At 41.6% G+C, this 16,369-nt stretch overlaps 1 protein-coding gene across 1 annotated transcript in view; it reads right to left on the bottom strand.

Moving 5' to 3' along the window:
- dcc (DCC netrin 1 receptor) overlaps positions 1-16,369 on the bottom strand; it is a 328,455-nt gene that overhangs the window by 171,778 nt on the left and 140,308 nt on the right. Inside the window, 2 exon segments of the mRNA XM_069168937.1 lie at positions 13,825-13,961; positions 14,636-14,786. Of these exon segments, the coding sequence (XP_069025038.1) occupies positions 13,825-13,961; positions 14,636-14,786 (288 nt within the window).

Raw genomic sequence — 16,369 nt, 5'->3', positions numbered from 1 at the left:
GGTGAAATGAATTTCATCATGAAGAGAGCAGAGCGAGGAGCGACCATACCCCCGGCCGAGGTCACGAGCCGAGCCGTGAACTACCGGAGCGAGATTAATGGGTCAGCGAGGAATGTTGGAGGGTTGTCAGTGTCACGAACACGGCTGTCTTTCAACCTGGGTACATCACCATGGTAACCTGTGCTGCAACCTTAACCCGGTCCAGAGCAGCTGATGTTGGCGATATCGGATCAAAATGCAAGAAAGTACCGACGACTGACCAATCAGATCTCTGAAAAATGGAAAGGAGAAGACTAAAAACATTCTACACGAATACATCAAAGAATACACACAACACACACGCAATGTGCACATGTAATTATAGTCAGATCTTCTTGTGCACTTTATGGTCAGGTGACAATCAACTGAGGCTCCATATTTACAGCCTGCAGTTTCTTGCCAGCACATTTTTCCATCATCTGGTAGCTGCAGCTCTGCTGCTTTCATTTGTTTGTCTTCTTCATTTTAATTTTTTTTTACATTATGATTTGCTTTGTTGCTGTGCTGTCAGTACACTTGTCCATGTTTGTGATTGGTCAGGTGCTACAAACTCCTCCCCCTTTTATGTGAAGGAGCTCAGAGCCTGCAGCAGGAAGTCTGAGTTAACAGAGAAAGTTGATAACCGTGGTTGTCGTAACTCTTTTCTGTGACTGGGACTTTCAGCTTTGATGAGCAGCTCAGGTGAAGAAAGCCTGTTGAAGTGTGTTGAACTTCGTAGTGTGCGTTTACGAGTGCGTTATTTACTTCTGCTCAACGTGCTTCCAGCACCTGATTTCACTGCATCGGGTGTTCAGTGTTTTTTGTTCACTTTAATAAATACGAGTGTTTGCCGTCTGTAAAATGCAGGTTTTTGTCTTATATCATTGAACCGCCTTCTACACTGTATATTAAATGTAAGATTTGACATGCTTAATTGCTCCAGTATCGATAGCAGAACCGATCACGTTGGAGCTAACTCCAAATTCTTTTGTGACCTTGTCCAGCCTGATGAGCATTAAAGACTCTTTTTCGGAGGTTCTTGAGAAATCCTCTTTGTTCCTGCCGTGATAGAAAGATGTTGTGAAGCTCAGACTCTGACAGATCTCTGTTCTTTGAATAAAACAGGGCACCAACTCTCACCGGCTATAATTACATTTTCAAATGAACTGCTAATTGTAGAGTTTCACATACTGACAGATACGTAAATATTGAATCATTTTACTCGCAAAATAAAATGACACCAAAATAATGTTTTGGTGTCATTTGTTGAATTGGGTTTTCTTCATCTACTGGTGATGTCTATGCTCATATGTATGCAAAAATACACAGAAAGCACCACTATATTTGGACTATTATTTGAAACTCTTTAAATACTGACTTTTATTTGACATTTCATAATATGTCCAAACGCTGCCTTTATAACTTCCTCAGCGGTTTCTACAGTTTTAACTCTGATAACTTCTCAGACTGGTTGTTCTCAGCTGGCTGAACACAGAAGTGAAAGACAGCTGTGCTTCAGGGGGATTTCTTCCTCAGATGCAGCTCACAGCAGGAAGACAGACTTCCAGCTGGTTGCCATGGCAGCAGTTTAACGGGCAACAGTGGCGGACATTGTGGCGGGATGACACGGCGGATATTTATAAAGTCTAATTATCTCAGTGTGGCCCTCGCCGTCCGACAGCCCTGACCCGAATCCTGTCAGATCAGTACCGACTCGCTCCCGCTGAGAGACGCGGGCCGGCCGAGACACTCGGGCCGACATCACCCGCCCTCCCAGCCGGAGCCGTCGGCTCGGACGAGCAGGTGAAGCAGACGTGAAGGTAATCACCTCAGACACGCGAGCAGGAAGGAGACGGGAGGACGCTGACAAACTGTGACATCGCACGGAGGAGGAAACCAGCTCAGGCTGAGAGCGAGCAGCCAAAGGTCAAAGGTCAAACAAGCTGCAGAGCGTGACCTGAAGCACGACAGTTTACGAGTCGTGCTGCTTTAACATCAGCTCGTGTGAGGACAGACGGTGCTGAAAGTGAAGAATCAGAATGACCTCCGCTTCTGAAATCACTGTTTTACATAATATCCATTGACAGACCAGAGAGCTCACAGATGGCAGGATTAAGGACGGAAAACAAGAACGAAGCGGGTGTAGATGAGCCCGTTGAGGAGGAACCGGGAATCTCCCAAGATTCATCACAAACGTCCAAACAATCTGCAGCGACGACAGAGATGACAGCAGATGGTAAAATTGAACAGATGTTGGCGGCTGATCATCTCTTCCACTTTCTCACTTTCATCCGTTGTCTTCGGCACAAACTGAAGGAAATCTTCCTCCACATCTTATTATTTCATAACCGGCGTGACTTTCAGCTCGACCCGAGACAGAGCAGGAAAAATCCCGTCGGGATCGTGACCCGAGGGGCAAAAGTCACATAAGGTCCTCTTCCTTTCCCCTGTGACATGATTGAGTTCAAATCCTGGATTACAAAGTTTAAGAGACAAAGGATAGGTCAGCTTGATTTGATTCGTCGGCCTCAGATGGCGCATTAAAAACCTGCGATCAGGCAGACAGAAATGAGCAGCAGCGCCACACCGGACAGACTGAGGCGGATTAAACAGCCGGAACATATGTGACCCGGGAGCAGGCGACACTTTAATCTGCAACACCAAACACTTTATGCATAAAGACATGCTGATTAACTGAAGTAGAGGGAGGAGGGGAGAAGGAGGGGGAGGGGGGCGTGTAGAAAGGATCAGAGATAAAACAGATTGTTATTCAAAGTACTTTTGTGACGTCCAGAGTAAATAATGTTCTCTGGATGTGTGATGAGCTCATTTTCCAGGTGTTTCAAACCATTCAGAAGCTCAACGGATGTAAATGTGTTCGTCTTAATTAAACTTAAATTCAAAAGATTAAAATCACCCCACAAACCGAACACGTCCTGCTTCACGTCACTCAGCAGCAGCTGCGGCTTTGTTCTGGGGTTTCACTCTCAGCCTGTTTGCTTTTTGAAAACAGGGTCTGGATCTGTCGTGGACTCGTCACTAAACTGGCCGACTGTAAACCAATCGGACTGTTGGGGAAGCAGCCGGTAAAACAAAAAGAAAAAGGTAAAACTTCAAACAGGGAGAAAAGGAAAGCTGAGCTCACATCATTAGCTTCGAAAATACTTCATATCTGAAGAGATTAAACTCTCATCTTTTTGACCTCTGAACAAAATCAGCCCACTTTGGGGCGTCCTGACATGTTCTGCTAAATTCAACACATGGCTTTACTGAAATAACTGAATATAAAACCACAAAACCAATGAAAGATGAGAGAAACATCTGATCTGTGTTCATCACCTCCTGACTCCTGTGATTTAATGCATCTTGTGGCCCGACGGAGGTCAAATTATTGACAGGCCGTTTCTCTGCAGAGCCTCTTCTTTTATTCTTCATACTTTCAGCTCATTTTCTTTACCGAAATGAGATTTTGAATGAAGGACGTCTCCTACAACACTTGTGCACTAATCTTGGGGGGAAAGCGTTGACAGATTGAGACAATGGGTTCGTACCAAGGTGCAATACGTCCAAATGTTATCTGAAGTCTTTATGTGGTTGTTTGGGTTGGTTTCATGTCTCTTTAGGTCATATCGTGTTACTTTACAGCTATTTTTTTTGTTTCTTATGCATTTATTTGTTGTCACTTTCTTACTTCACATCCCACTGGGCTTGTTTTGTGTCACTTTGTAGGAGATTCGTGCCTCTCGGTGGTTGTTGTTCATCTCTTTTGGTTGTTTCACATCCCTTTGAAATTAGTTTGTGTTTTTTCAAGCGTACTTCTTGTCATTTTTCTTTCCTTAGTGTCGTTCAGCATTTCTTTTGCATCTCCAGCAAGAAATCCTAACAGTCACTTTAACCCTTGAAGAGGCTCCTGGGCCAGCTCACCCCTTGGACCCGAGTAATCCTCACATGTTTATAAGTGCTCATGTTATTTGAATTTAATTAATCAATGTCTAAATTTGGTCACATTTTGGTGGACGCGCACTGTGTGAAATGAAACCATTATCATATCCTGAATTGAACCTGATGGAACCATATCAACTTTATGAATTTCATACTTTATATGACAGACTTCACACTGTTGTGTTTATTGCCTATTAGTTGGCTTCAAGCGTTATTCATCCCTCTGCTCCCTTCAAACCCCCCGTGATACCTCATATCAAATTCTAGTTATTTTTGAATTAAAATCAGCTTTGATGACACTGAGTTTCATCCACAGAGGGACAACTCCAAAATGTCAAAGGGAGGGGCGCTTTTGGCAGTTTATCTCTTTGGACTGGTCTGCACTGCTGGACATATTGACACACTTAAACCCTCCCTCCGCATTAGAGCAGGCTCCCCCGTCTCTGCGGGAGCTGCGTGACCTCGTCCCGTCTCTCTGCTGTCTTTCTTTCATGTCTTTAAGTCGGCGGTTCGATCTCTTCGGGCGAGCGGTGGCAGGGCCGGCCGGCAGCTCAGTGGGGAGTTTGGCAGCTTGTTAAATGTTTTCAAAAACACCCACAGTAATTCACAGAGTCTGTAATTAATCAGGAGAGGAACCCCGCAGGCCACAACCAGGAGGATGTGTGTGCGTGTTTGTGTGTTCGTGTGTGCCATCTTTCTTACGGAGAGACTTAATGATTCTACAGCAAAGTGAGACAATCACCACAGACCACAGAGACCCAAGCAATCTGTTTTACTGCTGTTAGTTTGTGTGTGTGTGTGTGTGTGTGTGTGTGTGTGTGTGTGTGTGTGTGTGTGTGTGTGTGTGTGTGTGTGTGTGTGTGTGTGTGTGTGTGTGTATGTGTTCGACTGCAGGACATTTTTAACTGCATTAACAATGTTTCAGTTTTCACCACATCACTCTCATTTTAAATACAAACATGTAACGTTTCAGTTCAGATGTGATTAGAAATAAAACTGACTCACAAGTTGTAATTTTGCAACATGGATTTCCTGAATATGCTTGTGTATTTAACAAAAAAACTAAATGAGTGTATTAGAGATCCTACAGATTTGGTTAACTGGGTTACATATGCCAGTTAAAGACACTGATGTGATAAATATACAAACGACTTCCCGGTTACATTTGACATGGTGTGTTATGTCCATTTCTATTTGTTATTCAGTCCCTTCAGGAAATCTTGCGATCGCAATTATTAAAGCAAATTCTCCACAATACCTGCAATTTTGCAAAATTCACATAACTATATTTCTGTGATGTACAGCATAATAATTATCAAAGGATGTGTTTACATAAAATGTTTATTAAGTAGTGCAAAAAAAAAAAAAACTTCTTTCCTCGACTAGCAATTTTTACAATAAAATACTAACTCTGCAAATTCCATTGCAATTTTTGACAAAATCTGTCACGTAATTTATGCTTTCTATCACAACAATTGCAAAAAAACTCAACAAAATCCTGGAGGCACTGTCTGTAGTTTCAGATTAACACGGGAACATCTTTAACATATACTATAACAACACTACCATAAGTAAATTGTAACAGAAATGTGGCAACACTGTTACCTCAATGTGACATTACACAAATATGACAATATCCATAGAACCACATAAGACAACCTTATAACCAAAACAATAACACCCTTATAACGAAACAATAACACCGTTATAACAAAACAATAACACCCTGATAACATAACAATAACACCCTTATAACAACACTATAACACCTTTATAACAACACTATAACACCCTTATAACAACATTGTAATAGCCTTATAATAACACTATAACACCCTTATAACAACAGTATAACACCCTTATAACAACAGTATAACACCCTTATAATAACCTTATAACAACACTATAACACTGTTATAACAACACCATAACAGCTTTATAACATCACTAACAGCCTTATAACAACACTATAACACTGTTATAACAACACTATAACAGCTTTATAACATCACTAACAGCCTTATAACAACACTATAACACTGTTATAACAACACTATAATAGCTTTATAACATCAATATAACAGCCTTATAACAACATTAGAATACCCTTATAACACTATAACAGCCTTATAACAACACTATAGCAGCCTTATAACAACACTAACACACTTATAACAACACTATAACACTCTTTATAACAACAGTATAACACCTCTACAATAGCACTATAACAACACTTATAACAGCCTTATAACAACACTATAACACCCTTATAACAACACGATAACACCCTTATAACAACACGATAACAGCCTTATAACAACACGATAACACCTTATAACAACACTACAACAGCCTTATAACAACACTATAACAGCCTTATAACAACACGATAACACCTTATAACAACACGATAACAGCCTTATAACACTATAACAGCCTTATAACAACACGATAACAGCCTTATAACAACACTATAACAGCCTTATAACAACACTATAACAACACTACAACAGCCTTATAACAACACTGTAACAGCCTTATAACAACACTACAACAGCCTTATAACGACACTATAACACCCTTATAACAACACTATAACAGCCTTATAACAACAATACAACAGCCTTATAACAACACTATAACAGCCTTATAACAACACTATAACAACACTACAACAGCCTTATAACAACACTGTAACAGCCTTATAACAACACTATAACACCCTTATGACAACACTATAACAACACTATAACAACAGTATAACAGCCTTATGACAACACTATACCACCCTCATAACAACACTATAACAGCCTTATGACAACACTATAACAGCCTTATAACAACACTATAACAGCCTTATAACAACACTATAACAACACTACAACAGCCTTATAACAACACTGTAACAGCCTCATAACAACACTATAACACCCTCATAACAACACTATAACACCCTTATGACAACACTATAACAGCCTTATAACAACACTACAACAGCCTTATAACAACACTATAACAACAGTATAACAGCCTTATAACAACACTAACACACTTATAACAACAATATAACACCCCTACAACAACACTATAAAAGCCTCCTGTTACAATCCCTCCCGCTGCGTGGGGATGTGGTGTGAGCTGTTGTATGTGGTCAACCCTGCAGCTTGCGGGTGACTCGACAATTTCTCCTCCAACCTAAAAGGTTTTTCTTCATTAGCATCCAGCACCAACATCAGCTGGCTGTACTGACAGCAGCACAGTGAATATGATTGATAGCTGCGGTGCTTGCTTCGTTTCTCACGGCTTTCATTAAGCTGCTAACAGGAACTGGCTAATGAGCTGGGCTGCACTCATTATTATGGAAAACAACACGCATTCGTTATCCTAATCATCTAATCATGGTCACTGCCCTGTGGAGTCAGAACACACACATCTCCATACATCACCTTGCTGTGGATATTCATCTGCATCTAACTGCCTCCATTTGGCAAAAAAAACAAGGCGTAATGGGGCATATTAGCACAACATATTTAATGTTTAATGTAAATGCAAGACAGAAACTGGAGAAGTGAGCTTGTTAACGTGTCCAGCAAATGTACTCCTCAGTTTTTTTGTTTTATTTCATCTGGAGGGTTTTCAAATTTAATACTAAGACATTATACTGGTGAACTTATTTGCATGTCCTCAGATACACGTATTAACTCTATAAATGTAAAATAAAAGTTTTAGAGGGCATAAACAGTCAAACTTAATTCCCAAATCCTTAAAACTAATGAGCAGAATAAATCTATGCAGCATTTATGGCAAACAAATGATAGAGTTACAGGTTAAAGGAGGAGGCGTGCTGTCAAAGGGAGGTTTGAATATATGTATATATAAAAAAAGATCATAATTAATATGAAACACAAACAACACTTTAATTGGCTTGTTTTTCCATTTGCTTGCACTCTTTTTTTGATTGCTATTAATCCTGAACCCACTTTTATCAGTAATTGCACTAGCATCACTTTTAAGTTCATATCTTGGTACATCTTGTTATTTTCAGGACAGTCGAGGCTATGCAAATCTGTCATTATTTATTTTGATACTTTTCGTACTTGGAGATTTTGTATATTAGCCTTTGTACGTAGAAATAAAATAATTCCGTTTTAAGAAATTGTTATGTTTTTACATGTATCTCACCACAAAAAATTGTCAGTAGAGATATCATTTTATAATTGTGTGGAGGAGATTGTCTGAAATCCAGCAATATCTGAACCAAGTTTGTGGGACACTGACTCATGAATGACTCCGGGGGTCCAGAGGCCCAAAGCAGGAGGTCTTCTCCCGTGATGAGTGCTAATAACTCAGAGGTAGTGACATCATTAATATTATTCAATTTTACTTAGTGGGACGTCATGTCAGTCCGATGCTGGAGACGACACAGAGGTCAGCTATGATTTAAAAACTGGATTAGCTGAAAACGCTTTGTCGTACAGAGAAACCAACAGTGTTGTGTAAAGGGGGCGGAGCTTCATGCAGCGTAACGACGATGTAACTTCAATTTTGGTTATCTCTGCAACGCTTCAGACACTGACATGTCTGGAAAGCTCAAGTTGTGCAGTTTCCTACGATGAACTGCTGCATCTCTGCGATGAATATTCACTGCATGTTCGACCGAGAAGAACGGGTGGAAATTTGGATGCTATTTGCGTCCATCTGGTTCTGAGGTTTAAGATAACATAAATGGAAATGAAGAATTCCTGAAGATGTTTCCCATCAAAATACCGAAAGAAACAAAGTTTATTACTGCTCAGCCGATAGAAGACTTTAAATCTTTATGCAGCGAGTATCAAGTGTGATTGGAAGTAATGATTTGTGTTAAATAAAGAACTTAAGCAACAGTGTGGTGAGTACAACAAGACTCTGAAACTTCAAATGTTTCCTCCATGTATCCATGTATATGTTTGTTATCTCTGCACAATGCCCCATAAATATGCAGAGATAATGTGTAAATGGAGCGTGTAAGTAAACAGTTCACCTTATCAAATATATTTAATTTCCAGATGAGGCAGACGGTGATAAAAGCAGACACATGGGGGATGAATAAATAAATCCAGAGTGGATTCCCAGATAGCTGAGGACTCGTCATGATAAGAGAGACCTCGGTTACAGCTCGGAAATGTTTTATCAGAAAAAAAAAACATTTAAAGAGAAGAAATTACATAACAACAGATTGAAGTGTACAAAGTCTGCAGCAGCAGCTTCCGTTTGTTCATCATAAAAACATCAAACAACAAAGAGGTTTCTTCCCTCCTGTCTTTAATCCTTTTATTCCTGCCGGCCTTCTTACTCTGTCCTCTCTTTTAGACATTTTCTTCATCGGCGCCGACTAATCTGGAGGATGGAAAGACGTCGGTGCTGCTTCTTCTCTTCTCTGAGCTCAGAGAACAGAACAGAGTTTGAGTTCAGTTCTTGGTGAAATATTCAGTGTTTGAAAATCAAAACCGAATCCGTCTATTATGTAGATCGATTTTGAGTTTGCAATCATAGTTAATAAAATGGTTGCTTTAAATTTTAGTGTCTGTTTTGTTTTGCTTTTCAGAACAACCTGCTGATGTGGACATGGACACTTAATGTATTTTAAATCTTTACCAAGTGTCCCTAATATATCAAACACATGACCCAAGGCTGTTCATTTTGGCCTCGACGGAACATGTTGCATGGAGTGAATCTCTGTAATTAAAGTCAACGCTTCATGAGACCGCGGCAAGCTGAACAGGAAGTCAGTCGAGGAAATAAAATAAAATCCCGGTCAATTTTCAAACTAAAACTCTTCTTTGTAAAACACATCACTAACGTTTAATCCCATGTCTTTCAATTTGGACAAGAAATGCATCCTCCTCCTGCGACAGACACGACATCTGAAATAGTTACGCAATAAAAAGGAGGATTCGTGTTTTTAATGGCTAAAACACAGCAGCTGTATTAACTTTGTCTGCAGCACAAAGTAGGAAATGAAAACAGTAAACACACAACGGACGAACAAGAAGCCGTTTAACAACATTTACCCGCAAAAGAGGCAAAGACATGGAGGAAACGTGACCACTTCAGGGAGGAAGGTACGAAACGCTCCCGGTGGGATACGAAGCCGAGCGGAGGACGGAACTAAACCACGTGTTCAGTGGAATATTCAGGTTACAGCTGCATCATTCACATCGATTACTGATTCACATTTCAAAAGAACGCTTAACGGACCAAAGTGCTTTTGTTGCCTAAACATAAGCAGCGATGGTGAACTCTGGTCTCTGGTGACCGGAGCTTCATGAGCTCACTATCCACCGCTGGCATCAACACAACCGGGATAATCGTGGGAGAGAAATGTATATTTCTGGAGTCAGAGTCGACCCGGAACAAGAAATAAACTAAATAACACGTCGTACTCCGTTCTTTGTTTGTTTTTAATAACTGTTTCAGTTGTTTGTTCGGTGAGTGTTGTGATCAATAAAAAGGAGGAATGTACTTGAACTTCTCTCGGCTGACTTTTTTTGTTTGTCTTTGGAGATTGAACTTCTTTTTCCCACAGCAGATCTATCTTTTCATGTCAGCCGTCCCATCTGAGATTTATTATAAAAACGTCAGAAACACAGAATACACGCAGATCGATAGTTATTAGCAACTGAACATCATCTCTCCTCTATTTCCCTCTGATTCAGAGAGGAAATGCGTCACTGCATCAAACATCAGCAGCTCATTCAGCACATCAACGACTTTCATTTCATCTCCACAAATTCAAAAGAAAAGAGTGGAAACGTTGTTAAATCTGCTTCTATTTTTGAATGATTTGGAAATTTCAAATTACATTTGAACGTTTAATGTGCGGCTGTGTGGAAATGATTTGTTTTCCATCCACGTGAAGGCAGAGAACTCAAACATGAAGTTCTATCGATTAAATCTAACTGAGGAGACGGCAGGTGATGCAGAAAAGGGGAAGATCCAAACAAAACAAACTATTGTAAAGGAGAGGTCTCACTTTATTCTAAGTAAAATATAAGATCCAGTCCATCTATTTGAACACACGCCAAACAGCGCTGTGTGTCGTGGTACTTTTCAGAAGCAGCTTCAGCTGAGCAGTAACACGGTTTCAGAAACGTGCCTCCAATGTTTACATGACAGGAGCGAACACTCTCTGATCAGATCCCAGATGTGACATCCTGAGCACACAGACTCCTCCTGTTTATTGTCTACATCATGTGATGTTTGCAGGCAGTCGCTGGTGAGAGCAGAGTGTAAACAGAATATGAATGTGACGGGAACACAGAGAAAAGACTCAGCGGGGACTTGGAGACAAAGACATGAAAGGACAGAGAGGAGCTGAGAGGCCCAGCTGGAAGGAGACTGAAAACACCCGAAGGTTAATTTGCAGATTTGCTCCTGAGAGTCCAACAAACAACAGCTGCTTCTGTTTGATTTCAAGTCTCTCTGCTCCAAGAATATATACAGTCTTCAGTTTCAATAAAGGTACGATCAAGAATTCTAATTAGAGGAAAAACAACACTGATGTTGGAGTTTGGTGACGTCCTGTAAGTCAGTTTGAGAGTAACAGAAAGAAGAAACGTCGTTGCTTATAGAGCATGGGACACATCCAGGCTGCAGCCCTGCGTGATGAAACAAAGCTCCTTTATGTAATTAAATAAGAAGAGCACGTCAACGCAGCGGGGCTGCTGATGCACACAGCGTCGGACGAAAGCAAAGAACACGCTGCCACTTCTGCACAGACCACACAGAGTGCACATTCCTGCTCCATTATTTTATGACATGCTGCTGGGTTGAACTTTTTACAGTCCAAAACGGTCCTTCATCTGGCCACTGGAGGTCGGCTCCACACGCAGGCAAGCGTCATCCACCAGTGATGTCATCATCCATCAGTGATGTCATCATCCATCAGTGATGTCATCAACCATCAGTGATGTCATCGTTGGTTGGTGAACGTTATGAAGCCTCCAGTTCAGATTCTGTCCGTCACCATCTTGCTAAGTGCTTCTCTGAAACAGGCTTCAAACATGTCCTGCGGCGGACTTCCTGCTGAATCTCCACAAACGGGAATTGTACAAAAACAAAGTGCTTTTACAGTCATGTTTAACTGCTTGTGACACCCTTTAATTCACTGTTTCTGACACTAAAAGCTCATATTTGGTCGACAGTACAAGGACAAAAGTATTTTGGGGCCAGTAGGCGTCATTTGCCCACTGACCTCATTCAGCCCGCTGGATGCTGAGGGGATGCTGAGACCTCCGGAGTGGAAGACGCCCCTCAGACTCTGCTGACTTTGTGCTCGGCTGAACCAAACCACCAAAACTAAACATCGGGTTTCAGTCCTGGCATTTCTTACAATTTGCTATAATTGAATCGACATCGTCTCTGCATTAACCTTCACTTGTACTTCAAACAACGAGTCCATTATGATCCATAATAAATACTTTGCAGTAAAATGACCATTGAACACCTTAATTGAGATGAATATCTGTGAATCATTTTCTGATCCCAAAACCACAGCAACAACAGATGTTACATGATACTGTGCAAGAAGTTCTGGACTTTAGATGTTCACTCATCTAATCTCATCTTTAATGCAAACTGGTCCAGAGGCGTGTTATTGGTGCCTGATTTATAAATCAGTAAGTCATGCAGCAGCCGGTCGCCCCCCCACACAGCGCAGATCTCCGTCTAACAGTCGACCTGGACACTGACAGTATCCTATTTTAGTATTTAGTACTATTTTTTATGTGAACCCAAAAAGGTGCTTCAGTTTTTCGAAACCAAAAACAAGCGTGCTGTAGAATAACAGTGTGTTAATAGGTATCGCAGCAATATGTCTTTATAGTAGCATTCGCTGATCTTCTGGTATTTTGTTATGCAAACCAGAAATGCTTTGAAGGTAATTGCTTCTACCAAACAATGAGCCGGCGTTCAGGTGTCTGAATCCTCACGCAGCTTCAGCAGGAATCCAGCAGCAGCTGAGGAGCAGTCAGACAATAAATACAAACCTATTTTATTCATGAAAAACTCCTGAAGCAAACCGACGGCTCCCATTTTATTTGTCATGACTGCATTTGATTGTGGATGTGATTCCCCGCCCCTGAGAGTGTCTGCAGACTAGAGGGCTCCTGTCAGCGGAGGGATGCTGACCATTTTTATTCTATTTTATTTAGTTTTAGTTTTGGGGCTGTCAGGCGGTTATCAGTTTCCAGACACTTTTATTTTTTCCCTCATTTCCCCAGGAGCTTTGAGAAGTTACATGATTTAATTCTTTTAGCTGCCACACTTTGCTGAGCACAGACAATGTGTGTGTTCTTGATCTTCTATCTGTGTGAGGACCGATCTGAGTGAGACGTTTCAGCTTCGTCCAGACCGACGGCCCGAACACGTGTTTTGTTGGAATTTGTTACGATTTCCAACCGGATTTCAATAGATGGTCTCAGTCCGGTCGCTCAAGGATTGGATTTCAACAACAACACACAATGATGACATCAATGACAATCCGTGGACAAGACGCCAAAATGAACTGGTCGTTACCACAGCAACCCAGGCCGATAGGCTGGTGATGTCTGCACACACCAAATCTGATCAGATCACTTTCTGACAACAGCGCGGACAGTCTGTCCTAAAGATGTGATCGGAGACGCAAATCAGACAAAGTCTTATTCAAGTCCCCATTTATGGTGTAAGAGTGTTTTAGGGTTATTGTTAAAATTGGGTTTAGGTGGTTTACTCATGGCTGCCAAAGCTGACTAATATAATCATTGTTTCCTCGAAATGTTTCTCCACTCTCACTATCCAAATGGAAAAAACGCCGCCCAGAGGACGTGTATTGTTTCTTACCGAGGACGCTGAGCTCTGCGTGTTCAGTGATGTTGTGGTTCTTGTTGGTGGCTGTGCAGCTGTAACCGCCCGAGTCGTCGTCAGTGACACTCCTGATGATCAGATTACTGCCCGCCAGCAGAGAGTACTTGTTGTTCCTACGGTAGAAAAGAAGAACGAGACGACTTTCATCAACTCATTGAACATTATTCAACAATAAAAAATAATTCAGTGTTTTTTGTGCTCATTCTGAAACCTAAAGAATAAATCTGCTGTACTGGTTTTATTTATCTTCAACAATTGAAAACACCCGAACCAACATAGTGTTAGTCTGACTGTTCAAACGCATCGACTTCACTGATTTGTAGCCCCAACATGTCTTTTTCCAAATGAATCTTTAAGAACATGTAAAAAAAATTCAGCTCTAAGTTCCAAAAAAACAATTTATCAAACAATAATCAAAGAGGAGGAAATAGTACATTTGTTGGGGACTACTTTCAGAGGAGTAATTAATGCACACTTGATGTTCTTGTGGGTGTTTCTTACAAACAAACTCCACGGTGTGTCGTCATGGTGATAAAGCACCATGTAATCCGCTGTGGTTTAATAGAGCTCATTGGTACAGAGGAATAAGAGAGATCATGCTGTGTTTAAACACAAGACTGTTCAATTCATTGCTGTTGATTTGAGTGTGTTAATGGGACGTTTTGACAATAAGAAAAAAAGACAGAACCACAGGATACTAATGACTGAACTGAACCCGGAGTCGGATGCTGTGTGGTTTCAACATTGATCCGTTTAGGCTGTAGTACAAACAGACGGAGAGACGGACCAGCTCTGAATGAGTTCCTCTCCTCTCCTCCACTGGATGCTCGGAGTCGGGTATCCGGAGGCGGAACATTCCAGCACCGTGTCCGTTCCCAGCAGAGCCGTGACTCTGGACGGACGCTGGAGGAACTGGAGGTTTCTGGTCAGCCCGGGTTCTGAGAGAGAGAGAAAGAGAGGCGGGATTAAAAGGTGAAACATGGCCAAGTATATCTGAATGTCATTCTACAACCGTGGACATTATTGTGCTGATACAACAGCAGTGTAGCCAAGCGAGCATCAGTGAGCTTCAACGCTGTCAGGCTGTCTGTCCCAGTTTATCCCAAAGGTGTTAGATTGGAAGGAGGTGTGTGTGTGTGTGTGTGGGGGGGGTTGCATCAAACGATAACCAGCAGTGATGTCATCAACCATCAGTGATGTCATCGTTGGTTCATGAACGTTATGAATCCTCCAGTTCAGATTCTGTCCGTCACCATCTTTGGTAGTTCGGAGCGGTTTGGAGCAGGAAGTGACCATATTTGGACGAGCTGGGGGAGGAGCCAGCGGTGGATCTGACCGATCTGATTGGAAACCTGACGATACTACGTCCCGCCCACCGATAGCTGTAACCTGACTGCACCACAGGCCTGTCAATCAAACAGACACGCCCCCAAAAACAGGTCTTCTTGAATCTTCTTTTCTAATTTGGAAGAGTGAATTTAGCAAAATACAGAAAGGTTGTGGAACATTTTTATTGACTGAGAATATCATGAGAGAAATTAAATGGGAGTCTATGGAAATGAGCCGACCTCTAGTGGTCCTTGGTGGTATTGCAGCTTAAGGCACTTCAACATCGGCTTCATTTTTCTGAGCCGGAAGCTACGAACACTTTTATATCCAGTCTGTGGTTGCAGGTCAATGTGTCCACAAAGGTACACGAGACATTTCATCTGCACAGCCTTCAGATTTCAGCGTAAAGAATCGAAGGGCAGGAGATGAAATAAATGACCTGATTTCCTTCTCGTTAATGTGTAGGCTGCTGAAGATTGATGGGCGTACAGAGAGATGTATTGTTTCGTATATTTGTGATGTAAGTCAGCCCAGTGAGAGCAGCTGATGAGGAGTCAGTCTTTGTTGTAGTCAGTACATTTACATGCACACGTGTTTCTGAATGGAACTGTTCAAACCCATTTACAGTCTTTTTCACTGCAGGAGCATGAAAGTGAGCTGCATGAAAGATGAGCGACTGACAGGTTGTGTTTTGTTTTCACGTTTGGATGTCCGCTCTCAGGAGGAGCTGTTTGGAAAGTACCGGTGCTGCCGACTGAGATCAGTAAAGCAGATGTCACATCGCATCAAGGATGCACACATCCAACGCAACGACACCATTAAACAGCTGCAGCCGTACGGAGAAGGACAACCCATATTTTAACAAGACTGACAGTCAACAGACTTTCTCTCTGCATCACCCCCTAACTCACCTGCAAATCCAGACTGTATGATTTAACAGGTTGAAGCAGAACATTGCTGGATGCTTCATGGACAAGACGAAATGTCCACAACCTCTGAGTGTTTGACGGAGTCCCTTCAGAGAAGGCTTGAATTAAAAGAGCAGCAGGTTTCTGAGCATCTGGCAGAAATGAGGATACAACTCACAAACCGTGCAGGAAAACTCCTCAATGGAAAAAGAAAACAACAACTCTCAAGAAGTTCATTGATCTTCCAAACGTCTGAAGTTTTCTGAAAAAACAAGTACGGACTT

The sequence above is a fragment of the Embiotoca jacksoni genome, unplaced genomic scaffold (assembly GCF_022577435.1).
Source record: "Embiotoca jacksoni isolate LCO1_2020_lvr unplaced genomic scaffold, fEmbJac1.0.p SCAF_42, whole genome shotgun sequence".
NCBI lineage: Eukaryota > Metazoa > Chordata > Actinopteri > Embiotocidae > Embiotoca > Embiotoca jacksoni.
The sequence above is the reverse complement of the archived record's forward strand: the minus strand, read 5'-3'. Positions and strand labels throughout refer to the sequence as shown.